Source organism: Sipha flava, unplaced genomic scaffold (genome assembly GCF_003268045.1).
Source record: "Sipha flava isolate LNK unplaced genomic scaffold, YSA_version1 200_pilon_pilon, whole genome shotgun sequence".
In the NCBI taxonomy this organism is placed as follows: Eukaryota; Metazoa; Arthropoda; class Insecta; order Hemiptera; family Aphididae; genus Sipha; species Sipha flava.
This window is the reverse complement of record NW_020272785.1, coordinates 205,971-230,434: the sequence shown is the minus strand read 5'-3', so window position 1 is coordinate 230,434 and position 24,464 is coordinate 205,971. Positions and strand designations below refer to the sequence as shown.

At 28.3% G+C, this 24,464-nt stretch overlaps 4 protein-coding genes across 8 annotated transcripts; 3 read left to right on the top strand and 1 right to left on the bottom strand.

The window, feature by feature from the left end:
• Positions 1-639: 639 nt before the first annotated feature.
• On the top strand, positions 640-18,994 carry LOC112682240 (calcium and integrin-binding protein 1-like). Of its 3 annotated transcripts, XM_025552770.1 has the most exons (6): positions 640-1,002; positions 5,404-5,438; positions 5,551-5,798; positions 8,124-8,325; positions 18,738-18,824; positions 18,903-18,994. In XM_025552770.1, the coding sequence occupies exons 1-5, from the start codon at positions 952-954 to the stop codon at positions 18,772-18,774; spliced, it is 573 nt and encodes a 190-aa protein (XP_025408555.1). In that variant the 5' UTR covers positions 640-951; the 3' UTR covers positions 18,775-18,824; positions 18,903-18,994. The 3 variants fall into 3 exon arrangements, with proteins under 3 accessions (XP_025408555.1, XP_025408554.1, XP_025408556.1); XM_025552769.1 differs by lacking the exon at positions 18,903-18,994 and having other exon boundaries at positions 952-1,002; positions 18,738-18,870; XM_025552771.1 differs by lacking the exons at positions 18,738-18,824; positions 18,903-18,994 and adding an exon at positions 17,309-17,436 and having other exon boundaries at positions 952-1,002.
• LOC112682237 lies at positions 1,433-5,239 on the top strand. 3 transcript variants are annotated; one of them, XM_025552766.1, is made up of 2 exons: positions 1,433-1,820; positions 3,208-5,239. In XM_025552766.1, exon 2 carries the CDS (start codon positions 3,217-3,219, stop codon positions 5,113-5,115), a length of 1,899 nt encoding a protein of 632 aa, XP_025408551.1. In that variant the 5' UTR covers positions 1,433-1,820; positions 3,208-3,216; the 3' UTR covers positions 5,116-5,239. The 3 variants fall into 3 exon arrangements, with proteins under 3 accessions (XP_025408551.1, XP_025408552.1, XP_025408550.1); XM_025552767.1 differs by lacking the exon at positions 1,433-1,820 and adding an exon at positions 2,130-3,114; XM_025552765.1 differs by lacking the exon at positions 1,433-1,820 and having other exon boundaries at positions 2,130-5,239.
• LOC112682241 (oligosaccharyltransferase complex subunit ostc-A) lies at positions 17,506-18,460 on the bottom strand. The gene is made up of 4 exons (XM_025552772.1): positions 18,218-18,460; positions 18,089-18,162; positions 17,810-18,027; positions 17,506-17,545 (listed from the first exon to the last, which is right to left on the bottom strand). Exons 1-4 carry the CDS (start codon positions 18,354-18,356, stop codon positions 17,527-17,529), a joined length of 450 nt encoding a protein of 149 aa, XP_025408557.1. The 5' UTR covers positions 18,357-18,460; the 3' UTR covers positions 17,506-17,526.
• Positions 18,991-23,211, top strand: LOC112682239 (RCC1-like G exchanging factor-like protein). Its single transcript, XM_025552768.1, has 8 exons — positions 18,991-19,117; positions 19,189-19,346; positions 19,402-19,501; positions 20,530-20,815; positions 20,871-21,043; positions 22,432-22,593; positions 22,656-22,915; positions 23,008-23,211. The coding sequence occupies exons 1-8, from the start codon at positions 19,003-19,005 to the stop codon at positions 23,083-23,085; spliced, it is 1,332 nt and encodes a 443-aa protein (XP_025408553.1). The 5' UTR covers positions 18,991-19,002; the 3' UTR covers positions 23,086-23,211.
• Positions 23,212-24,464: the final 1,253 nt, after the last annotated feature.

The window sequence follows — 24,464 nt, the reverse complement described above, 5'->3', positions numbered from 1 at the left end:
AAAAATGGCTAATAGAAAGATTTAGTGTTTTTAGAGAAAAATATTTGATCATCAAAATTAAAGAATACAATATCATCTAGGGCATGACATATCCATTTGTAGATTAAACAACTGAAACGGTAGTTATTTAAGAATAAAAAATTAACAATTTTCAACAACTTAAAGAGATAGTATTTCTGTTAAAAACGTATAAAAAGCTAAATGGATGTCATTCCCTAAATAATGTTGTTATCTTTAATTTGTATAATAGGTTTTACTACGCTAAGTATAATACTTTCGGAGTGAAACCTATTTTTTGAAAACGTGTTTTTATACCGAAATATAGCTGCTCTGACATACTCTTAACCATTAATTTTTTAAAATGTTATCTTTAGGTATATTATCTTTACACAAAGTTTTTTAAGCTAAATTGTTATCAAAGAAACACTTTTGACATTGTGGAAAAAATGAATCACGAAATATTGTAATTTATAAGGAAACACTAACTGTTGGAAGAATAAAATTAATACTTGGGAAATAAAAAAAAACAGGTGAAAAACAATAAGTCAGTGGACATATGTTAATAAATTTATTTTTATTCCAATTAAAGAATTTTACATGTTATATAATAAATAAATAAATTTTTATAAGTATTTTTGTATATAATTTTTCAAACAAATTTTAGCGGTATTCTATGTATCTAACATTTATTCCCTAACCTCAAAAACGTCTATCAGCGCTCTATTATAAGGTGGTCAAAATTGGAAATGTTTTCGCTTAGTTAAGTCAATGCATTATACTTGATCATCGGGGGAGAAGTGGTCGGGCCTTATCTTTAAGACCGTGGTTATACTATTAGCTTATTATTGGGAATGTAAAAGTGTTTTTTGTCTTGACGGATAAAAGATTGTACTTATTTTAGCCTCATTTTATTCTTCTAAGATATGTTTAGTTGTTAAGATTTGAAAACAAATGGGTCAAAAATCTAGTCAATTCACTGTCGAAGAATTAAATGATTATCAGGTAATTTTGAAAAATATATTAATCATCATATTATAATTCATAAGTTTTATAATTTCAAATTAAATTCTACATTTGCCTAAACTATAAACTATTCAGTTATCGAATGTTTTTTTTTCCTATTATTGTGTATAAATATATTTACATAAGTATATTTAATTATTTAATGATAGCATAAAAATGTATTGTTTATGATTGAATCGAACTAACTTCAATATGATTACTAATAAATTTGTACAATTTTTTAAGTTTAAAAATGTGTACAAGGTATTTGTTTTAATAACTAGTCTGACTAAACATTTTTAAATCGAATATTTAACTAAGTATTAACAGAATTTGGCTTAACCTTTATGTTTAATGTTCTTGTGTAATGAATGTACAATATTAATTAGTTAAATTACTCAATATAATTAGAATTAAAAAATATGTTCTAAATACATTTTTTTTTTTTTTTTATAAAGTTGATAATTTAATATTTTATTCCATGAACGTTTACAGTCGGTACTTTTGTGACAACACCTAAAACTAAGAAAGCGACAGTTTTTTCCCACTATTATGTCTTTCTCTTTTTAACACAAATAACGGAACCGTATTGAAATAATGCGCGCTTGTGATTAATATTGTGACGTTTTATTTTCGAAGATTTCTATCAAATTGATTTTCAATTTTTTTTTAAATCTTTTAGTGTTAGAATTAGTTAAGTGTAAAAGTTTATTATTATTCATTGATCGCGGGCCTCATAGTATAAAATATACTACAGCCATCAGGACGGGTGACAACATATGATGTAAACATTACTATTCAACGATTATTTGACGTTTGTAAGTATTGTTTTCAATACAAACTTTCTTGCCCTAAATTTATCGGGACAGTTTTGAGCAAATGTTACGTAAATACGGATGAACGACCACCGTTTAAGCATCTTCGGTGTTTTGTCATGGTATCAGTGTTGGTAGATGATAGCGTTTAGAATTCCCAATTATAAGGCTTATTTCCTTGCAAAAATTGCCGTTGAAAGTTAATATGCTTACAACACTTTATCACATTAGTATATGATTTTTTTTTAATTCACTTTATAGATTATTTTTTTTGGAATTTTAAAAAACATCTAAAAATTTAAATTTTTAAAATTGCAATTTAACATAAGACTTGTAAAAATGAACATGAAATAAAACATTATGTTTGATAAGTTTACATCAGATTTTACTATATATTCAGTATTCACTATACAAAAATAATTTACCTCGAAAGACTTTGATATCATCTATATCAAGATCATATTCACCAGGCGTATACTAGTTCTTCCTGTGGCGTACGGGCACGGGTTTTGAACGTCGAGGTCACCAGTGTGGCGAACGAGCATGGGTCGCGATGGGAGTCGCATGACTCGTTCCCAAAAATATATTATAAAAATATAGTCGTGACTTAACTAAAAATATATATAACAAAACGTATACGCATTATAACAAATTTCTCACGCGTGCCATGGTAGGTTACAAAGAATAAAAGACGAAGCGTTAAAATGAGTCGTTCGCGATCAGTGTCAGGAAACGAGGTCGTGGTTCGGCGTGTGACACGAAAGGCGAGCTTTTCCGTGCAACGTGTACAACAGTCGAGAGAAGAGCCAGGTCTGGTGAAGCGAAACCAATAGTGAAGAAAGAAACGGGTATAAAAATGTTTTTCGTGCGACGCGGACGATGGTCGAATTGAAAGAGCGCTAGCGCGGGCTCGTCGACCCGACGCGATGGCGGGACGGTGCCGGGCACGATTGCCAACGGCGGCACCGCGTCACTTCGGTGAGGAAGCACTGTGACCTACCACATTTCCATAGATAATAGAATAATTACTATATTATCTATGGTTCTTCCCCTGAGCTGGTCTGTGGAACAATATTATCTTAGTCCGTGGTTGTCAATAAAGCTACATAATGGAAAAAAATTTCTTTAATTTTAAAAGTTAAAATTTCCTTTATTTTCGTGAAATAAGCTCAAAATTCCCAATTTTCCCTTTTATAAATTTTGACCTCAAACTTCCCTGCGTGGAGGGAATTTCTCTGTCATCTACCATCACTGCATGACATCAATATTCTTTCAAGTGAATGTATAACTACAAAAAGTATTTATTAAAATTATATTTTTGTCTACGAAAACGTCTTCTTTCGAATCATTCCTATTGATTGTTGCTTTACAAAACCTTTGCATGTTCAAGGTACCAGCCATGGATGAGAATCCACCATTGAAAAATGGTGATCCTATTGAACTCTCTTCTGATGATTTACTTGGTGTCATGAAAAACATATCAATGGTGAAAAATGGTTTGATGTCTTATGATAATGATACGGAACAAATAGAAATTGGTAATGGCGATGCAGATGCAATGTTTGGTATTGGCGATAATGATTTAAGTTCATTTGAAAGAGATCTTTTAGATAATGTAATTGGAATGGCTGAAGAAGAAGTAGTTACTCAATATGACGACACTCCAACTGTAAAAGAAAACTTTCATACATTTATGATCAAAGGTAATATGTTAAGAGAACGTCTTCAAAAAATCATATCAAAATTACAAAATATTCAACTAAAAACTATGGGCAAATGTTCTACTCAAGAAATTTATAATGTTTTACAATCACAAAAAAGTAATGCCATTAAAAATATTAAATCTACATTACTCAAAGTTCAAAAACGTCAGTCCAATCCATTTTTGAAAAGTTTATTATGTGATGAAATTAAGGATGGCGAAAAAGTCTTTGGAATGCTAGAGTCACAAATAAAAACATTAAATGAAGATTATGATTCTGAGGCAACAGCTAGTGATTCTGAAACGGATACATTAGGAGAAACTAGTGAAGAAGAAGTACAAGTTTCTAATTATCCTATAGAAAAAAGAAATTCTTGGAAATGGCTTCATGACAGAGCAAATATTGCATACCGATTAACTTGGTTAGTTAATGTAATGTCAGACATAGAATTCAAAATCAATTTTTATAATGAAGCTTTGAATCGATATACTTCTCATTCATACATCCAAGATCAAGAAGATGAATCTGGTAGGAGATGTTTTCCATATGAACCTAAAACTCAACATAGAATGTTGATGCAACCTCCACTTATAAATTTAGCTGCGGCATTGAAAAAAGGTGATAAAGCTAAATTAAATCGTATTAATCCTTGTGACTGCTATGGTATTGATTCTTGTCCTACCTGTGTAAGTCTTAAGCGTCTCTCAAATGATCCTGGTCATTGTTTGAGTGATACTTATCATCCAGTTCTATCTTATTCTAAAGATATTTCTTTAAATGTTGCATTATCTAATGAATTAGGAAAATCATCTTTCCATCAGAAACAAAAAAATAAATCTGCATCTGATACTGATTTTAATAAATATTTTGTGGATAGAACACCCGAACAAAATTCTACTATTAGACAAGTTCCACCTGTTAAATTACAAAATGCTTGGCCAAATCGTAATGATCCAATTACAAAATTTAATCGAAATCAAAGACAAGCAAGAAAAAAAAGACGATTACGCTATAGTAAACATAAAAGAAGTAGAATGGATGAAGATTATAAATATAGCAGTCGCAGAAGTAGTGAAAGTATTTGTGACGATGATGATCTTGATGAGGTATATGAAGAAGACAATTATGACTCAGATCCAGATTACAGCCCTTGGTTTCCAAGAACTGGAGATAAAACATACAATGCAAAACGTGAATATGATATTGATAACATTGTAATACCTTATAGTATTGCTGCTGCATCAAGGGTAGAAATGGTGAAATATAAGGAAATAGTAACACCTAAATGGCGGATTGTTGAAGAATTAGATGTAGACCCAAATGAATTTTCTACAACAATCCCTGAACCAGAAGTAGTTGAAGACCTTGATGATGGAAAACGCTGCGCTCATCATGAAGCATGCGAAATGGAAGAACGTAAAAGGTTTAGAACTATGAAGAAACAATCGGAACGTACACACAAGAATAGTGGTCATTGCAGTAGTGGGGAAAATACATCTGAAGCAATGTCACCATTATTTGAAAGTCGATCTCCAATGCCCACCGTAGAAGAAGAACCAGATGCAGGACCTAGTAATCATGATTGGGACCATTAAAATTTATTTATTAATTTTAGAAAAATAAATATTGTATATTATTAATTGTAAAAACCAAAGTTACACACTTAAGATAGTAATGTTGAAAATTAGTTGTCATATTTAGGTATATTATTTTTATATAATAACTAGAACTAATGTAATATATTATATGTTTTTTTATTTGTTGTATAATAAAATATAGCCTGATAAACATTTAATTTAATTTTTACAATAGACAGTTTTTCATTAAGAAAAAAAAAATTAAAATATAAACATATTATATTTTCCTTTTTATTTTATTTTTAGGATCTCACTTATTTTACAAAAAAAGAAGTTTTGGTGTAAGTATATTATGAATTATTAGGTATAGATTAAAATACAATTCTATTAAGATATTATTTATTTTGAAATTGTATTTTATATGTAAAAATAAAAATATAATAAAATGTTTAGTGCACATGAAAAGTTCAAATCTTTAGCACCTGAAAAAGTGGGGCATAACAAAAATGCTAAATTGGCACTTAATAAGGTTCTTAAGCTTCCAGAATTAGCAGCTAATCCTTTTGGTGAGCGTATGTGTCAAGTATTCAGTTCTAGTCAAGATGGAGATTGTACATTTGAAGATTTTTTAGACATGATGTCTGTATTTAGTCTTACTGCACCTGCAGATGTTAAAGCCGAACATGTCTTTAGAATTTTTGGTAAGAATATTTATAATTTTATGTGACCTAATAAATTTTGAACACGTTATTTATTAAATTTATATAGTCTATTGAAATTAACCTTTTTGTTTGAGGTGAATTAAATAATTTGTCCCCTAGGTAGTTAAACTATATGCAACCTATATGCAACTATAAACAACCATATGCATCTACATTTTTTAATTTGTCTAATTAATAATAAAAAAAAATTTAACTGATTTTAACAATCTTATATTAGTTAAAACAATTATTATTTTTTATTAAACTTAGATTTTCATAGAAAAATTATTAAGGCTGTAAGCTGGTACATACTTTTTACATACAGCATCAAATATAGTATATGAATATAAATTAATAATATTACTGAAATAATGGTTATTGTGTAAATTGCCTTTTAAATTAGTGGTATTATTTAATTATTAGTCTCAATATTCTTAAAAGTATTTTTAAATAAAAATATTTGAAGATTTTTAGTAATACTCAAAAACAAAAACAAAAAAATTACAATCTATAGAATGGTAATACATTAAGAAAGATTAATTCATTAATATTAAGACATTGTTGATAAATAGGGAACGGATTTATATGTAATAAAAATACAGAAATATGTACATATGAATGTAAGTATAATTTATAAAATATGTGCTAAAAACATCCAAATATGTAGGAAAAAAATTTAATTATTAAATTATCAAAATGATTTGTTGCATTAAATTATTACAATATCTTTTAAATTATCAAATATTAATGTTGCCTATGAGATCTGAAAATATTTTTAAAACGGCTAAATGATCGTTCCACATCAACCTACATGGGTTGATTAAAGCATATTTGAAGCGCATAATATCAGAAGGCGATAATATCAAATTTTTAGATAGGTATCTGCCACTCATTATGTCATTGATTGAAAATCAATATAGCTTAGAATTTTTTTCTGTAACAGCATTAATTTTTTTTTATAACATCTATTAGGCCGCTTACGAGTTTTCATTTTGCAATCGTTAATTCGACAATTTGCATACTTTCATTTAAGAACATATTTTTGTTTCTAATTTTGTAAATGTATATGCAATAAAACTAAAATTCACCGAGATGAAAATTATTTTTTAATGTTTCATTTTGCATAATATTTTGAGCTTTTCTAATAGAGTAAGAAGTTAATGGATCTAAATTTGAAATAATTTCTTGTATTTTTGTACGAAGAAGACGTATGAATGATGAAATGATAAAATATGTTTAAAAACATTTACAAATTAGTGAAATATGTAAAAATATGTAAAATAAAAGTAGCATCATATTAATAGGAATGATTTAAATCATGAAAATTTCTTATCGAATCTTAAGTACCTCTTTTTAATAAAAATATGTATTGAAATATAAATCCGTTCCCTATTGATAAATATATGGCTTGCACATGATGAGGAAATCAGCAATTGTGCAAAACATGTTTTATTTTATGAAGTTGTTATGAAACAAATTATTTCTCCAACAGTATTATTTGTCTTGAAAAAATTAGTAATTTAAGGAAAAAGTACATTAAAAACATAAAAACTAAATTTAATATTAATTTTAGGAGGTTATTCCATAGCTGATGAGTTTATGGAATGAAAACCCTTAATTCTGTTTTAGTAAAATTATATATATTTTTATTTGATAATATACTTATACAAATAAAAATTAAAAAATCCAAATTTAAGTTCAAGGCAGAAATGTTCGATAAGTATTAGTTATTAACATATCAAACTTGCCTATTTTAATAAATTCTAAATACTTGTTTTTAAATTAAATAAAAATATTAAAGCCAAATACTCTGTTCTAGAATACATTTTTAAATAAACATTTTTCAAGTGTAATTTTTGCTCTAAATATTGAATATTTGTTACATTTTACTGTATTTTCAACTAAAAGCTAATCATGCTCTTCAGCCCTCTTAAGTTATTTTAAAGTAAAACTGCAGAAATAAACTACCATTGTTATTAAATAATATTTTTTACGACATTACTTCAAATTCTAAATATACTTATGTTAATGGACTAAAATGGGACTGAAAAGAATTTGATTAGGGATATTATAATTAATTTTAGAACAATAGCAAAATTATTTTATTGCTTAAGACAGATAATAATATAACTAGTTATACATTGTATGAACTGAAAAACATGCCCTTTTTAAATCATTCCCTGCATATTGTTAACTATTTATTTATTTGTATTTTTATCATAGAATTTATTATTTTTAAAGAATATATATGGTTAAATAATAATTTGAAAACTAAATAAAAATTGAAAAAAAAATTTAAGAAATTTTTATTTTTATTTTTTTTAGATTTTGATGGCGATGATATGTTAGGTGTTGGGGATATTAAAAAAGTAATTCAATGTTTAGTTGGAGAACTAAACCCTTTTAATGATAATGACCTTAAGCGTTTAGTACAGAAAATATTTGAAGAAGTTGATTTTGATGATGATGGTGCTCTTTCGTTTACTGAATTTGAACATGTCACTGATATGTGTCCAGATTTTGTAAAGTTAGTACATATAATGTTATATTATAATGTTACATTAAATATATTTGATGGTTATTCTATGTAACATTTTTTTTTAATTGTATTCTTTGATGTTGATTTTGTGTTCTATAATTTTTATTTTGCATGCATATTTGTTGATTGTTTTACTGAAGTGTTTTAATTTAACTAATTTAAAGTATATAAGTTACAATTTTTATTTTTATTCATACATATGAATGACTCAATAATATTGACTTATATAGATTATATATATTAAATGATTAAAATTATTAAAAAAAAAAAATAATCTATAATTTACCATTATAAGTTTTAAACTGCAAATATTCTCAATATTTTTATTTTTAAAATATGTTGATTATTTATGAACATTTAAAAAAATGATGGACATTATTCTTTTATTCAAAATATGTTTATTAATGATACAAACATCATTATAAATATTTTGAACCATAGGCGCCAGGTTTTAAAAAACTCAATGGGTGCCTTGTCTGGCCTTTGTATCATAAGCATAAATGCACAATTTGGAGGATGTGGCTTAGCCCCTGATCAATAACAACGTCCCCCTAAAATTTAAATGCATGAAATTGCATTGGAAGCTAGTTATAATTTAATCTTGTAAAATTTTAATTTTGGCTCTCCGAATTGCACATATTGGTATTATGATTATTACTTAACTAAAAACGTTTAAATTTTTATTAGTATATATAAATATTAAATAATACAATATAATAATATTAACCATATTGTACACTAAATTAATTAATAATCATAAAACAAAATAAATGTATACCAAATTTATAGCTTATTTATAAATAATAATAAGTAAAACAAAAAAATTAATTTAATTTGACTGTTAACATAAAAAATATATTTCAACGTATATTAGTTAAATTTTTAAATGAGTTAGCTATTTGTTCAATATCTATATTTTTATTACGATGGACATGCAATAAAGCAATATCGTTAAAACGATTTTGTGTCATTGTGAACCTTAAAGATGTTTTAATCTTCGTAGGGCTGAAAAAGATCTTTCCGCAGTACAAGACGATAGAGGTACTGGAACCGTCAATATAATTTTTAGAAGTTAATTAAACTCTGTTAAAATACCTCCAAATGAATTATCCGATTTAAATACATTTATAGTATCTTGTATACTGTTTCTGTTATTTTTTCTTGATTTTACAATATCTAGAAACATATCTCTATGCAACTTAAGTTTTTCTTGATTGAAATCAATCCTATAAAAGGAACTAACATATGTTATCAATTTTTTTTTCTTTACCAATTATACATTTTTGAAGATCGCATAAATGATTAATTAATTTTTATTGAAATTGGTTATTTATTTATGATAATATAACATCTAGAAGTTCGTAAAATGTAATTTTGTATTTTTCTCTAACTGATGAAAATGTATGCCCTTCACTATTGCCTTGTAATAACTTTTTATAATTTTTTTTATTCTCAGTTTATTTGGCTTTTTCAGTTTTAGCTCACTAGACTTTACTGAAACTTGTTCCTATAAGTCATAAAATCCCGTATCTCTTAGTTGTTGACTAGATATGATAATGTTTTCAATTTTTAATAGTGCTTCTTGAAAATTTAGAGATATTCTTTGAAGTTCTGCATTTAGGATTTCAATCCTTCAAAAATAATAATCATTACTTTCATATAAAACAAAAAGTCAAAATTAAGTAAATGTTTGTTATAACCACTAGCTTTTGTTCAATTTTAATTTTTTTTCTTTGAAATATTATCAAGAAATTCTATTAATATTGCATAATTATCATACAAAGTTTTAAGAGATTATAAATACACGTTTTAATTATCCAATATTCTAATGGGTGCCTAGCCCCTCCATAATAATTTCAATGGGTGCCTTAGTTCCCGGGCATCCATCTACATGGCACCTATGCTTTGAACGCTAAATATTGAAGAACAGTAAAAAAAATTGATACATACTAAATTAGGAGTGTATATTTGATATTATAGATCAGGGATTGGCAACCCAAAGTAACTAAAGGGCCAATTTTAAGAACTTTAAAATCTAGCAGGCCATAGTAAAGAAAGCAAAAATGAATAAATAAATGTCATTGAAATTGACAATCAACATTTATTTTAATTAATTACATTTTACGAGTGAATCAACACAATAAAATATGTGCCTAATACTTATAATATAATTAATGTAATCAATTTTAATTAAATAATTGTATACCGATATTATGTTAATCTTGTTTATAAAACGTATGAAAAAAAAATACGTAAAAATATTCAAAAAGTAACCAATAATAAATTTTTTTTTTTTATTGGAAAATTTACAAACTGTAATATTAGTTATAACAAGCAAATGAGCTGGTATTTTTTTTATTAAACAGGTTGACATGAAAGCGTGAGAGGAGTAGTTACCTAGCAGTAACACTCGATGTGAAATTGATTAGGCTATTTTACATATATACATTATATATTTATTTAAGTATTAAATAAACAATTTAGATAGCTAAGTCGCGACACCAGCGCCTATTTTATCTTCTCGGGGGATTACCAGGGATGTTTACGGAGTTAAGGGCAATAGTTAGAAGATTTGGGTGGTTTGTGAGGCGAGAGTGGTACCGCTTGTAGAATGATGAGGCTACTTCGGCTACAGTTGGTAGTCCAAGATATGAGTGTAGAGTATGGTTAGTGACATTGAAGGGAGCGTCGGTGATTACACAAAGTGATATTGATTGGAAAGTTTGCATTTTATAAATGTTCGATTTCTTAGCTGTTCCCTATAACTGGATACTATAAGACCAAATGGGTTTCAGGAGGGTTTTGTAAAGGAATAGTTCATTATTAAGGTTTAGTTTGGATTGTTTGCCTAATAGTGGGTAGAAACATTTTCGTCTGGAGTTAAATAAGAGGCGCTTTTGTTTAATATGGTCGGCCCAAGTTAAGCGTTTGTCTAAGAGTAGACCTTGGTATTTAACTTTGGTTACTGGTGGTATAATTTTGTTTACCAGAGAGACCGATGGGACTACGCCTTGTCTGAGGGTAAAGGTGTAAAGGTTATATGTGAGGACTTGTCATTGTTTATTTTTATTTTCCGTTTTGAATCCCATATTTCCATGTCATTAAGATGATTTTGTAGATGATGGCGGGCGGCAAGAGGGTTTTCATTAGAAGTGAAGATGATTTTGTCGTCTGCGAATTCAGCTACTGAGGTATAAGGAGAAATCGGTTGGTCTGCGGCGTATATGTTGTATAGAATTGGAGATGAAATGGCATCTTGGGGTACGCCTACTAGGATGGGTGCTAGGTTTGAGAACTCTGAGCCTACTTTAGTCACAAAATGGCGATTTTCCAGGTTGAATTTGAAGAATAAAAAGTAGGGAGAAGGGAGAAATTGTTTTAGTTTATACAGAAGTCCAGTGTGCCAGACTTTGTCGAATGCTTGAGCAACGTCTAGCAGAACTTCGGAGCTGTAAAGTTTATTTTCGAAAGAGTAAGCAATGACGTCAGTTAAGCGATGAATCTGGTGTTCGGTGGAGTGTTCGTTACGAAAGCCGAATTGGGTATGAGGAATTACGTTTAAATCACTAGCGATCTGTGATATGCGTTTGATAATTAATTTTTCACATAGCTTTGAAAAGAAAGGAAGGAGGCTTATCGGGCGATATAATGATGGGATGTCTGGGGGTTTGCCAGGTTTCGGGAATAAGATAATTACTGAGACCTTCCATTGGAGTGGCATGTAAGATAGTTTTAATATAGAATTGAGAATATGAGTTAGGTGAATAATTGCTTTTTTAGGGAGTTGTCAAGCTACCTCAGCAGTGATTAGATCTAACCCAGGTGATTTTTTAAGAACAAAAGATTTAATGTAGTACTGGACCTCACTTGGCAAGAACGGTTAGGGGGCAAGATAAAGAGGTAGAGGGGAGAAGAAAAAGTTTTCAATATTTGAGTCTGAAATATTGTTGACAATATCTTTATGGGGTTGAAAGACTTCAGAAAGGTGTGAGCAAAAGGTATCTGCTTGTTCTTTATCTGTTTTGCACCAGTTACCGTTACTATTTTTTAGTGGAGCTTGGGTCGTTTTTTATTTAAGACAGCTGCGGGTTGCCCTCCAGAGTGACCCACCTTCGGCGGTAAGTGAGGAGGTCCAGTTATTGAAAGATTCATTCCTTATTTTGTTTAACATTCGTTTTAAGGGTGAGGCGAGATTATTAAACGATTTTTGTCTGAAGGAAGTCTAGTGCGTTGCCATCTGGTTCGAGTACGGCGTTTTTGCGTAATTAGTTCTCTAACATAAGTGAGGGTGGAATGAGAGTTTGCAAGATGACCTTGGAAGTTAGAGGAGTTCCAAACAACTGATTGTATGGATTCGGCGAGATTTTGGACTGCGTCTTCCACCTCGTTTGGAGTCTTTTAACTAATATTGAGGTTTATTTTTGAATTTATTATTTCACGAAATTTGGTCCAATTCGTAGAAGTGTTTGAAAGACATGCTTTGTTTGGCTTGGAGGAAGGATGATCGTCTAAGGAGAGAAAGATTGGAGTATGATCAGAGCTTAGATCTAGTTAATTTTTTATTAAATGATTTAAATTAGTTGGAATTTTTGTAATTAAAATATCGAGTATGTCTGGTCACTTACTGGTAGAAGTAGGTCGGATTTGGGGGATTTAGGATAGTGAGATGATTGTTGGTAGTTGATTGGAATAAAGAGTATCCTTTTGGATTTGTTGAGTGGCAGCCCCAAGTTTGGTTTTTGGCGTTTAGATCACCACCTAATATAAAGTAGTGACCAAGAGAGTTGAAAAAGGAATCAAATTGTGAAGGCGTGATTTTATGTTTGGGGGACAGTATGCTGCTGCAACAGTAATTGGCACGTGGTTCAAGTTAATATTTACTATTGCCATTTGTAAAAAGTTATAATTAACTGAAGTGGCAGCGGTGAGTTGGAGTGATGATTTGATAATGATGGTGGCTTCACCGTGGGCAGTGTTGTCGGGATGGCATGAAGAAAAGGTGCTGTACCCGGGAAAAGAACATTTTGTATTGTACGTAAAATGTGTTTCTGAGATTAATGCTATGTCTATTCTTTTATCGTTTAAAGATGTAATTATTTTATTTCGGTGTTTGATTAGGCCGTTGGCATTTCAAAGAAGGATGGTTAGAGACTGGAAGGTGAATGTATTACTTAACATTTTGAGCGAGAAGACGATCGAGGACAGTGGTGAGGAGATATAACAGCAGGTTAAAACTTTACAGCTTTAAACTCACTTAGAAAATTTGTCCGTTAGTTATCATTAGATTTTGTGTTGAGAATGTGGCCCGATGTTGCGTGAGCATAGGTACGAGGGGGTGATTTAGTGTCGGGTGATTGCTGCTGGGAAACTTTACTATTACTAATATTTGTACTGTTACGACCTTTAATGGTGTTGCTTTGGGAGACATGATTGTTAGAGTTTGGCTTGCGGAATCGTTGGAGATCCTTATAGATGTGACATGCCTTGTAGTTCGCTGGATGGTCGCCTTCGTACAGGGCACACTTGGCAGGAGACTTGTGAGATTTATTGCAACTGGGGGAAGGATGATGACCACCACAGTGGACGCATCTGGAAGAGTATGAGCAGCATAGGCGTGTCTACGGGGGAAGCAGGGTGGGCACCGGCCTCCCCAGCGACGTTCTTGGCCTCTTGGCTTATAATGGTGAAACCACGAATATATAGTAACTATATCCGTGGCTGAAACAGTAACAGTAGGTAATTTTAGGTAGAAAGGTGAATTTAAATTTTAAATTTATTGAATTTTATTATTTGTAATATTTTAATAAATTACTTGTTTAACCAAACTGATAAATAACTGTAATAAGATGTGTATAGATGGTTGATGTATAGTTGATAAAATATTTATAAAAAATAAATGTGTAGCACATTAGTTAATAGGCCTTATTTATTAGTTCATAGTTGTAATAGCATAGGAAACCAATTTTAAGATTTTAAGATTAAAAAGAAAATTTTTAATTTGACGGGATGAAAAAATTCCAGGTGCTATGTAATTTCCGTACAACAAAAATAAGTCGCAAATATAGATACAGATTATAGATCGCTGCAGTAGTAAAACATTTAAATTTTATTACTGGCCTCCCCAGCCATGGAGATCTGGACACGCCTATGATGAGCAGTATTTCCTTGTGTGACCATATTCTTGACAGTTGTGACACTGGATGACTTCTTTACGTTTATGTGGTTCTTCGATTTTTATTTTTGTGTGGAGTAGTGACGTTACTCCAAAAATGTCCTTATTGATTTCGGCTGGCTCTAGGTCGGCGAAGAACATAGGTAGCTTATTTTTGGATGTTTTATGTAGAACGTTAGAAACTTGCCTGACGGTGTAACCGATTTCTTCGATTGCTATTCCGACTTCAACTGTTGGAGTAGACGGGTGAAGGTTACGTACCACTACTCGGAAGACTTTTTCCTCCTGTGGTTGGTAGTATGATATTGGGCTTCTCTACCTTTTAAAAAATGGATTATTTCACAGTAATACTTAGAGTCTGATGTTTGAATTTTTAAATCGTTTGTAGATGATTTGCAAGTAAATGTGTCGGTACCGATTAATTTAATTAGTTCATTGCGCACTTCAACAAAGTCAAGGATGCCACGGACATAAATTGGGAGTGGAAGTTTTCTTTTATAATTTTGGTCATTGGATGGAGTTAAATTGTCGTGGGAAGTGGAATCGTTTTCGGTGTTTCCCATCATAGTGTCATTGTTTGAGAGCGGAGCAAATCTGTTTACCATTATAAATAAAGGTTTGAATTTTTTAGGTTCGGGGTTGGGAGTGTCTGTCAATGAAAAGTTTCGAGTTGATGTATTTTTTTTGTTTTTTTGCGATATGAATTTGTCGTCTTTTTTGTCTGCTGAATCGGAAGAATTATAGACATCATTTGATCCACTCTGTATACGATTGTAATGTAAACTGCTTGCAGTGCCAACTGATCCTGTTTCTTGTTTTTGTTTAGATATAGCTTGAGACGAGTTTTGATTAGGTATGATTTTGGTTTATGTATTTTTATTATGAGAATTGTTTGCTGTTTGTTTATTAATTTTAAAGATTTGGTGATTGACGGTGAGTCAGAGTAATCGCCTGTCCAAAGGTCACCCCACGGGCGATGCCTTGGAGAAGAGATAAGAAAAGTAATTATTATACACTGAGCGTAATTGTATGTACGTAAGTTATTATAGTTTTTTTAATTTTAACTCTCTACTGGGGCTTGAAGCCACTCGTAGACACAGGGATCTAATACAGCGTTAAAAACTGAGGCGAGTGGTAGTTAGCGCGAAAAATTCCGTTTGAATTAAGGCAATTAATTTTTAACATGAGTGTTAACAGTAATAGCGTGACCGTGCGGTTAGGCTGTTCGCGCGAGACTATCCCAATAATAAAAAATTATAAATGGTTTTATGCATTTTGTAATGAATTGTAAAAATGTGTTATTTATTAAAATTGAAATGACTCTCATTCAGTTAATTTTGGTTCTAGAGTCATGGTTAATTGGTCAAAATGACTTAAAAAAATTCAGTCTATTCGAATTTGGTAACAAAGTTTTCCAAGTTCAAATTTGATAAGAAATAAGAATACAGAACAATATTAAAATAGTTTATTTAGTGATGTACATCCTATAATAAACTATATTTTTTAGATTTTCAATATTTACTAAGCATCTTTTTCATCATTATATATTATTTTCATCAACCTATTGACTAAAATCGTAGTGGTGTATTCATTTATACTTTTAAATTTATTAATTTTTAAGATTGTAATTTATAAGCAGATACTAAAATATTGCATAAGTTAAACATATTTAAAATTTATCTATACTATTAATTTAAAAAAGTAATTTTTTTTAATGTATGATAAAATATTATGTCTTTAAAAATAAATATTCTCTATTTCACAACTATGAATTAAATTATAAATGGTAAACTTTTCTTAATTTTAGGAACCCTTATAATATAAAAAAGTATGTTAAAATATTAAAAATTATTTATGAAATTGAATTTTGGGATGGTTGATTATTAAAATAAAATTATATGATTTAGGTCTGTAGAGAAATTTTATGGATGGAGTCACGATCCTTATTAATATAGCTGAGATTTTGAAGCAAATGCATTTTTTTTTCTGATATCCCAAAACATGGAATTGTAAGAAAAAAATGTATTTCAAACGATTCTGATTAATTTAATGTAGTTCTTATTTTGCATTTTACGATAAATTTAACTTTAAATGCATTTTTGAGACTTTATCTATATATTCTTAAATATTAGGGTATTTGATTATGCATTTTAGCATTTGTTGGTTCAAAACTTGAACGTTTAGTATGTAATCTACTAAATTGATAAACTAATAAATACAAACATAGTGACCCATAACTTAGGGAATTGTCTAGAACTTTACACTTAAAATAAATTTGGGTTACCACAATTTATCAAGTTAAAATATTTAAATGTAAGGAAATTGTTCTCCTTAAGAACCACTGGCCTAGGACCTCCCAAAAGCTTGTGATGGAATAAATTTTATATTATCATTAATGATAACTCATTATGGACAACCATAATTTACATTTTTTACACCACCAAAAAAGTGAACAAATTTACACCAATGGTATCATATTCTACATAATAGATTAAATTATAGCATGTTGATTAGTATTAAAGTTTGAGTTAATTGAAAATTATTGAATAGCAATGCAAGTATGACCACGAGCCAATTATTTGTACATTATATTGTATACATTGCTGGCATGCCAATTTTGTTGAGACACATAATGTAGTCAATTTTTATTTAAATTTGATAATATTAATAATATAAATTGCTAGTTAGTTTTATTTTAGCTTTTCTTTTTGATAAACTTAGTATTTTGTTAATTTTTAACTATAATTTTTTTATATATTACTTTATATATATATTTTATATATAACTTTTATTTTTCAGAATGTTCAGTATTAAACTTTAAAAACTTAAGGACATAAAAGGCTAAAAAGAACACAGGCATTGAATGAAATGTATTGAAAAATTTATAATTATACTTGTAAATCATAATAAATATTTGTTTACTACAATTTAATAAATACAATTTGGAAATGTTTGATCTGCTGGTGAAAATTGTATAATACCAAAAAGGTTTTCTCTTTTTTTATTGTTGATTCATCTTATGACTTCAAGTAACCCCTGAAAAAGAATCAAATAATCAAATAAGTGGCATTGAAGAAATCATTAAAAATATAATGTATTGTATTTTTTTGGAAGAAGTTCTTAAGATAATATAAATTATAATTACCATATTGTTAGTAGGAAAATATTAATATTATACTGAAATGAATCATTATTAAATACATTACATTAATAAAACATTAGATAAATTAACATATGTAAATCTCAAATAAACAAAAACAACACATATTAAAGTATTCCACATTTAAAATAAATACATACGGAAGTTTCATTCGCATGAAAGTCCAACATGTAAAATATGACACAATGATGCACGCAAATCCAACACCGGTTAAAAGAGTGCGATTCAACTTTGGGGTTGATTTATTTTTAGTCAGATCTAATATGACAAATCCTAAACCTCCAATGTTAAAGAGAAAACTTGATGCTAAGCCTTCCATAATATATTGTCCATTGACTCGGTAGGGCATAAATGCAACCTATTAAACAAAAATGATTTTTAATTAAATTTTTAATGATTTAATTTAATCTTTTTTTTACCGGTTTGGAATGTCCTTTTTCATCTGTAGTCGAACCTACACTAGGTGGTTCAATAATGACATCATATATAATTCCTAAATAATTATTGAGTTAAAACAAATATTTTTGTATATTTTTTTTTTTATTTACCTCCAGTCACTAAAAAGTATGAAATCGTAACAATAGCATACATAAACATTGCAGATGGTTTTTTTAACCATGATGGTCGTTTTAAACGTAAATTAGGGACTTCAAGAATTTTAAAAGGTAACCCATATAAAGATTCCATTTTTGAAGCATTCACTTTATTTACTCAGTTTTAGGTTAGTAGTTTATAAAAGGTAAGTTAAAGAATTATAAGAATGATTTTACAATTGATCAAAATACAAAGATTATTAAATTCAGGAAACAAATACAACCATAATATACCTATGGGAAAATTGATATAAACAAAACTAATGATTATAAAACGTCCGTGGTATCAAGTCGTTTAATGTGGTTATGTGATACTACTATATTACTGTTTTATAGTTGAAATGATATGGATTTTTTTTTAATAATTTTATCTATATTATTAAATTAAATTAAAAATAAACAGTCCATAAAGATATATCCCTGAGTCTGAAAATAAATAATAAATAATCTTAAATTATTGGCTCTGTGATTTCAGGTTGATAACAGTAATCAAACATTCAGTGGCTTGGTGAACGGTATTCTAACCGACTAGATATTATTTCATATAGTCTGTTTCTGACTTGTGTGTGCATTTTTCATTTATTTTATTCCGTATATTAATTATAATGAAAATTAATTTTACTTAATTATTCTGTACTAGGTTATCTTTTAACGCTCAGTTTACAATATCAGTATTTGAAATTTGCAAGTAAACCTAAACTTGTAATTTGTGGAAAGTACATGTTTAAAAATAATAAATCATGTCTAATATGTTGTTATCACAATTATTACGTTTATTTAATAAAACTAACTGCTCGGTCTGTTCAAAGCGATATTCTGATGTTAAGGTTAAATCTAAAGATGTAGATCCTTTTAGTAAGACCTATTAAAGATTAATTAATGTAGGTTTATAAATTATTATTTTGCTTATATTATTTTCCTTTTAGTGGTGCCCTATAGTAATTCACCAAAAGATCAACAACGGTTATATGTTTGGGGTATGGCTGAACATGGTGCACTAGGGGATCTAAAAATAAGATCAAGAGAGCGTAATATACAGTTCATATACAGACCTGTTAGAATGAGATTTGCATATTCTCATAAAGTATTTTTCGTCATTTTTTTTAATTATTAGAATAATTTATAGCATATATTTTTAGATCATGGATTTAGCATGTGGTTATGGATTTACAGTGTATGCTGTTGATAGTAACCAATACAAACTCTTCGGTTGTGGTTTAAATACAGATTCCCAAATAGGTAAACTATAAGAATTAACATTATTATTAAAATTCACATTATTTTTTAAATTGTTATCATTCATTTTAAAAATAATTATAAATTATTTAATTTTATTGTGTTTAAAAACTTACTTGATTATCTAAGAAGAATTAGATAGGCATATGAATAATTGTATTTAATGTTAAAAGTTACTTGGCTGTGTTTAGTCATTCAAATTTCAACACTTGCTTAAATTTTACATATTTATAATTTTGAGGATACCTATACTGTTGTTGAACTATTATATAAATATTTTTGTATTAATTGTGACCATTCTTTTAACACAAGCTTTATAATCATAATATAAAAATACTAAAGCACACGTGTCGTATGCTATCTACCAACAAATTGTCAGCGTTGTATGCTATCTTCCGTAAACCAAATAGTTAACCACAGCAAAAACTTTATAGATTCACGTACAGGTAGTCAAACATAGACTATTGAATGCTCATGGAAACAAATGCAAGTAAAGTATGGAATCAGAGCTCGTGAAGTGACCAATCTTGAAAGACAACTGCAAGAAGAATGGTGGAGATTTGTTAATCAAAAAATATGAACTGTTAACAAACAGGCTATTAAAAGTAGGACAACTGTGAACCAACAGGCATTTATAAATATGTGTAGATTTTTGTAGATATGTTTTTCTTGGTAGATAGATGACACGTGGACCAAAACTAATAATCCTTAAAAAGAAACAAACTAATTGGTCATTCCAATAGATTAATAGTTACTTTAATATGATAATATATATTGTACATTGTGGAAGATTTATTTTTTTTATAATTTAATTAGTTAAAATATTTGATTTAAGTAGTAATTTTTCTGTATGTATTACATTTAAATTTTGAACACTAATTGGTAACATAAATAAACCAAGTTGTACTATTGTTACTAAACATATATTTTTAAAAGGTTTTTTCATATACTGTTAATATACAAAAAATAATATTTATTGAGTTGGTAAATTATAGGCATGTATTAGTATTAATTTTTGAATTTTTGAATAGGTTATCATGATCCTCGTAAAGGTTATCCTTTAGGATTGATATTAGCCACTGTTCCAATTCAACTTCCTTTAGAACAATTAAACACAAAAGTCAAAGCAGTAGCTGCTGGTCGAGCTCATACACTAGTATTAACAAATACAGATGATGTATATGCTTTAGGTAGTAATTGTTATGGACAATGTGGAAGGCCAATTATTGAAAATGAAGACTATACTAAATTACGAAATGTTAATAGTATTACTTTAGATGATGGAATTGCTAAAATAATTTGTGGGCAGGATCATAGGTAATTTTTTTTTTAGTTATTACCAATTCTCAGTTTCTATAATATTTTTATTTAGTTTGTTCATAACTAAAACTGGTAAAGTATATTCATGTGGATGGGGTGCTGATGGCCAAACAGGGTTAGGCCATTATAATAATGAATTTCACCCTACTGTTATTGAAGGAGATATAAAAGGACAAACTATAGTGAAAGTAGTATCTTCGGCTGATTGTGTCTTAGCTTTAAATGGTAAGTTATTCGTCAATAATTAGTTAAAATGATATTTTATTTTATTATTTAAGGCACAAAATTGTAATAACATAAATATATAACACACTGAAACTTTTTAATTTTTATATTTTATATAGGCACCTTATGTCTATAGTTAATAAAATATTATAAGAACAAGTTTGATTACAAACCTAAAATATTATAAAATGGCTACAAACAGTGTTCCTGAAATGGATGAGTAAATTAGTACACACAGTTATATTATATTATATTTCGAAAATTATTTGGAATCTAAAAATGAATTCTTGTAAGATATTTCTTAAAAATTTTTCACATGAATTGGTATGTGACATCCATTTCGGGTTTGTCGCGCATTTTTCACGCTCAAGTCACCATGATCAAAATATGTGGAGTGACATGTCAATTTATAAAAGAACTCTACATGATAAAACGAAAAGTAATTATATTTGTTATTATTTCATATATCTGATTAATTAATACGGTTTTTATTGTACTATAATCATAATTAATCAAAATTTATTTGAAATTCAACAAAAACCATGTTAATTAATCAAATATGTTAAATAACAAGAACAAAAATGTCACTATATTTTGTAAATAATGGCATTATGTAGCCATTAATTTATGGTATTTTAGGTTTGTAATTCAACTTGTTCTTATAATATTTTATTAATTATAGACATAAGGTACCTATATAAAATATAAAAATTAAAAAATTTCAATGTGTTTCAAAATTTATGTTATTACAATTTTGAGTCTTAAATAATATATAGACTTTCTGAAATTTCATCAAATATCTAATTGACAATTTCACTTTTAGATTTTACATTATGATATTACAAATTTTAATTACAATATCTAAAATTGTAACTTATTGATTAAATTAAAAAGCAATGGTTAAAGATAAAATATATAAAATAAATGATGTAAGTTTATGGAAAATCAAAGATTAATATCATGGTAGAGTATTTAAGAAAGAGGATTGAATGAATATGAGAATAAGAAAAGCAAATGAAAAGCATCGATAAATGACAATGAAAACTACATGGTTTGGTTTAGTTATATTTCAAACTTACTCTTTGTACACAAATCAGGAAAATATAATAGGTTTAATAGTTATAATGTAATTTATTAAACACTATTAAATTTATAGTTCCTATTTATGTACCTATGAGTATCACTATATAGTATATTGAATAGTGGTTTATAATTAAATAGTTAAATTTTCCTATTTCATATAATATATAATGATGACAATGACAATATTTAATTACTAGTATACAATAAGGTTATAACAATAACATCAGTCATTTCACCTCCAAGACAAAATATAATATGCTTTTAGATTTTTAATCATAATTAAATAGGTTTATGATTTTTTTCAGATAAAGGTGAAGTTTTTGGTTGGGGTAATTCAGAATATGGTCAGTTGTTATTAAATGATGATAAATATCAAGTAAATATTCCAAGAAATTTGCCTTTAAAAAAATCTATTGGTAAAATTATTGATATTGGAACAACTGGATCAGCTTGTATAGTTTTAAATGGTAAAATAATTTATCTAACAATTATAATATGTTTGATAGCATATATTAATTTTTATTTATAGATGAAGGTGTTGTTTATGTTTGGGGTTTTGGAATTTTGGGTAAAGGTCCAGAAATAAACCGTAGTCGTGAACCTACACCAATACCACCAATTTTATTTGGTAGAAATCAATATAATACTGAAACTAAAGTTAAATCAGTGTCTTGTAGTTTGTTTCATATGGCAGCAATTACAACCGAAGGGAATCTATATACTTGGGGTAAAAATAAATGGGGCCAATTGGGTCTTGGTCATACAAAAGACCAATATTTTCCGTTACAAGTAAATAATATTTATTATCGTATATTGTTTTAATATTATCTTTTATATATCATATTATTTAATTTTTAAACACTTATTTTATGATATTTTAGGTATCTGTAGGTGCTTCTGTTAAAAAAGTGAGTTGTGGAGTTGATCACATGGCTGCCTTATGTAAACCGTATCAATAAAGATAATTTTTGGGAGATATTTAAATATTTTCTTTAGTACATTACAGTTGTTATATAATTATAAATTGGTGCCAAATATTTACTCTTCGCTTTTTAATTGTATAATTTTATTTTATTATAACTATAGAAATTATTTACCTAAATTAATTTGTAACTAATAGTTTTATGATTTGGTTCTCAAATAATTTATGAAACAAAATATTTAAATATAATACATTTTTTTTATTCTTTTTTTTTTTTTATCAACAAATCCAAATTTATATAAATTTTTAATTGTAGTGATAAAAATATTAGAATATTAGAATGAATTATAATTTCACTTCGTATATGTGTGAGCACATTGGAGTAGAGAGGTTGATTAATCACTGTCTAATCAATTCTATTACTTGAAATAATAACCATCTGTGCATTTAGAAATTTGGGAAAACCATATTCTTAAGCGTAATATTTAATTGCAGCTTAAAAAAGTTTTTGTATATGACACTCAGATTTTCAACTTTCAACTAAAAAAAAGAAAAAAAATTTAAATAAAAATGTTACCCTTTACATAAAATTAAAAACTTTCAAAAACGTGAAGAGAAGTTTTTCCAATTATAAATATTTATAAACAGATATTCATTTACTTTTGCACATCAGCTACGCTCTAATTGTACAATGTGTTATTTTGATTTTTGATTTTGATTCGTAAGCTTTGATAAACTCATAGAATTTTACGGTAAAATGTAGTAAAATATTTAAAACAATTTAATTTTTATTAATTTAAAACAAGTATTTGTAATTTTTAAAGGACATTTTTGTCATTTTTATTTCTTATAAGCATCTTTTTTAGTTCAGTTTGTAATGTGTTTAAGATCATCAACTTCCGAGCCCTAGTTATTACTATATTTTAATGTTATTATCCAATAGTGTAATCAGTGAATTGTAATGGTAGAATTATTGTGCTCGCAGACATTCATATACATACAGTGGCGTAGCCAAGGGGGGGAGCTAAGGGGGCTATAGCCTCTCCCATGGGCCGTGTTTATATGTATAATGTATCTTGACTATTTAATAGAATCAATGCTCGTTTTCATTAAAAGCTTATTGATGTTATGCCACTTGATGGATTTATTCCGGCCAATTTAAATATGTATGACGATAAAAATATTATAAAAGCTGCTAAAATATATGTCCAAGATCTCCATGATGATACCTCATCTACAATCAGAGCTGAGCAGTTCATATGGAGGCAACAATGGAGTCAAAATATTATTCCAAAACCGAATTCTGCTCTTGATTCACTCTCTCATCGCACCAATCTTCAACCTAACATTAAAATACTTTTACAATTATTCGCCACGTTACCAGTTACCTCTTTCACTCCGGAAAGAACGTTTTCA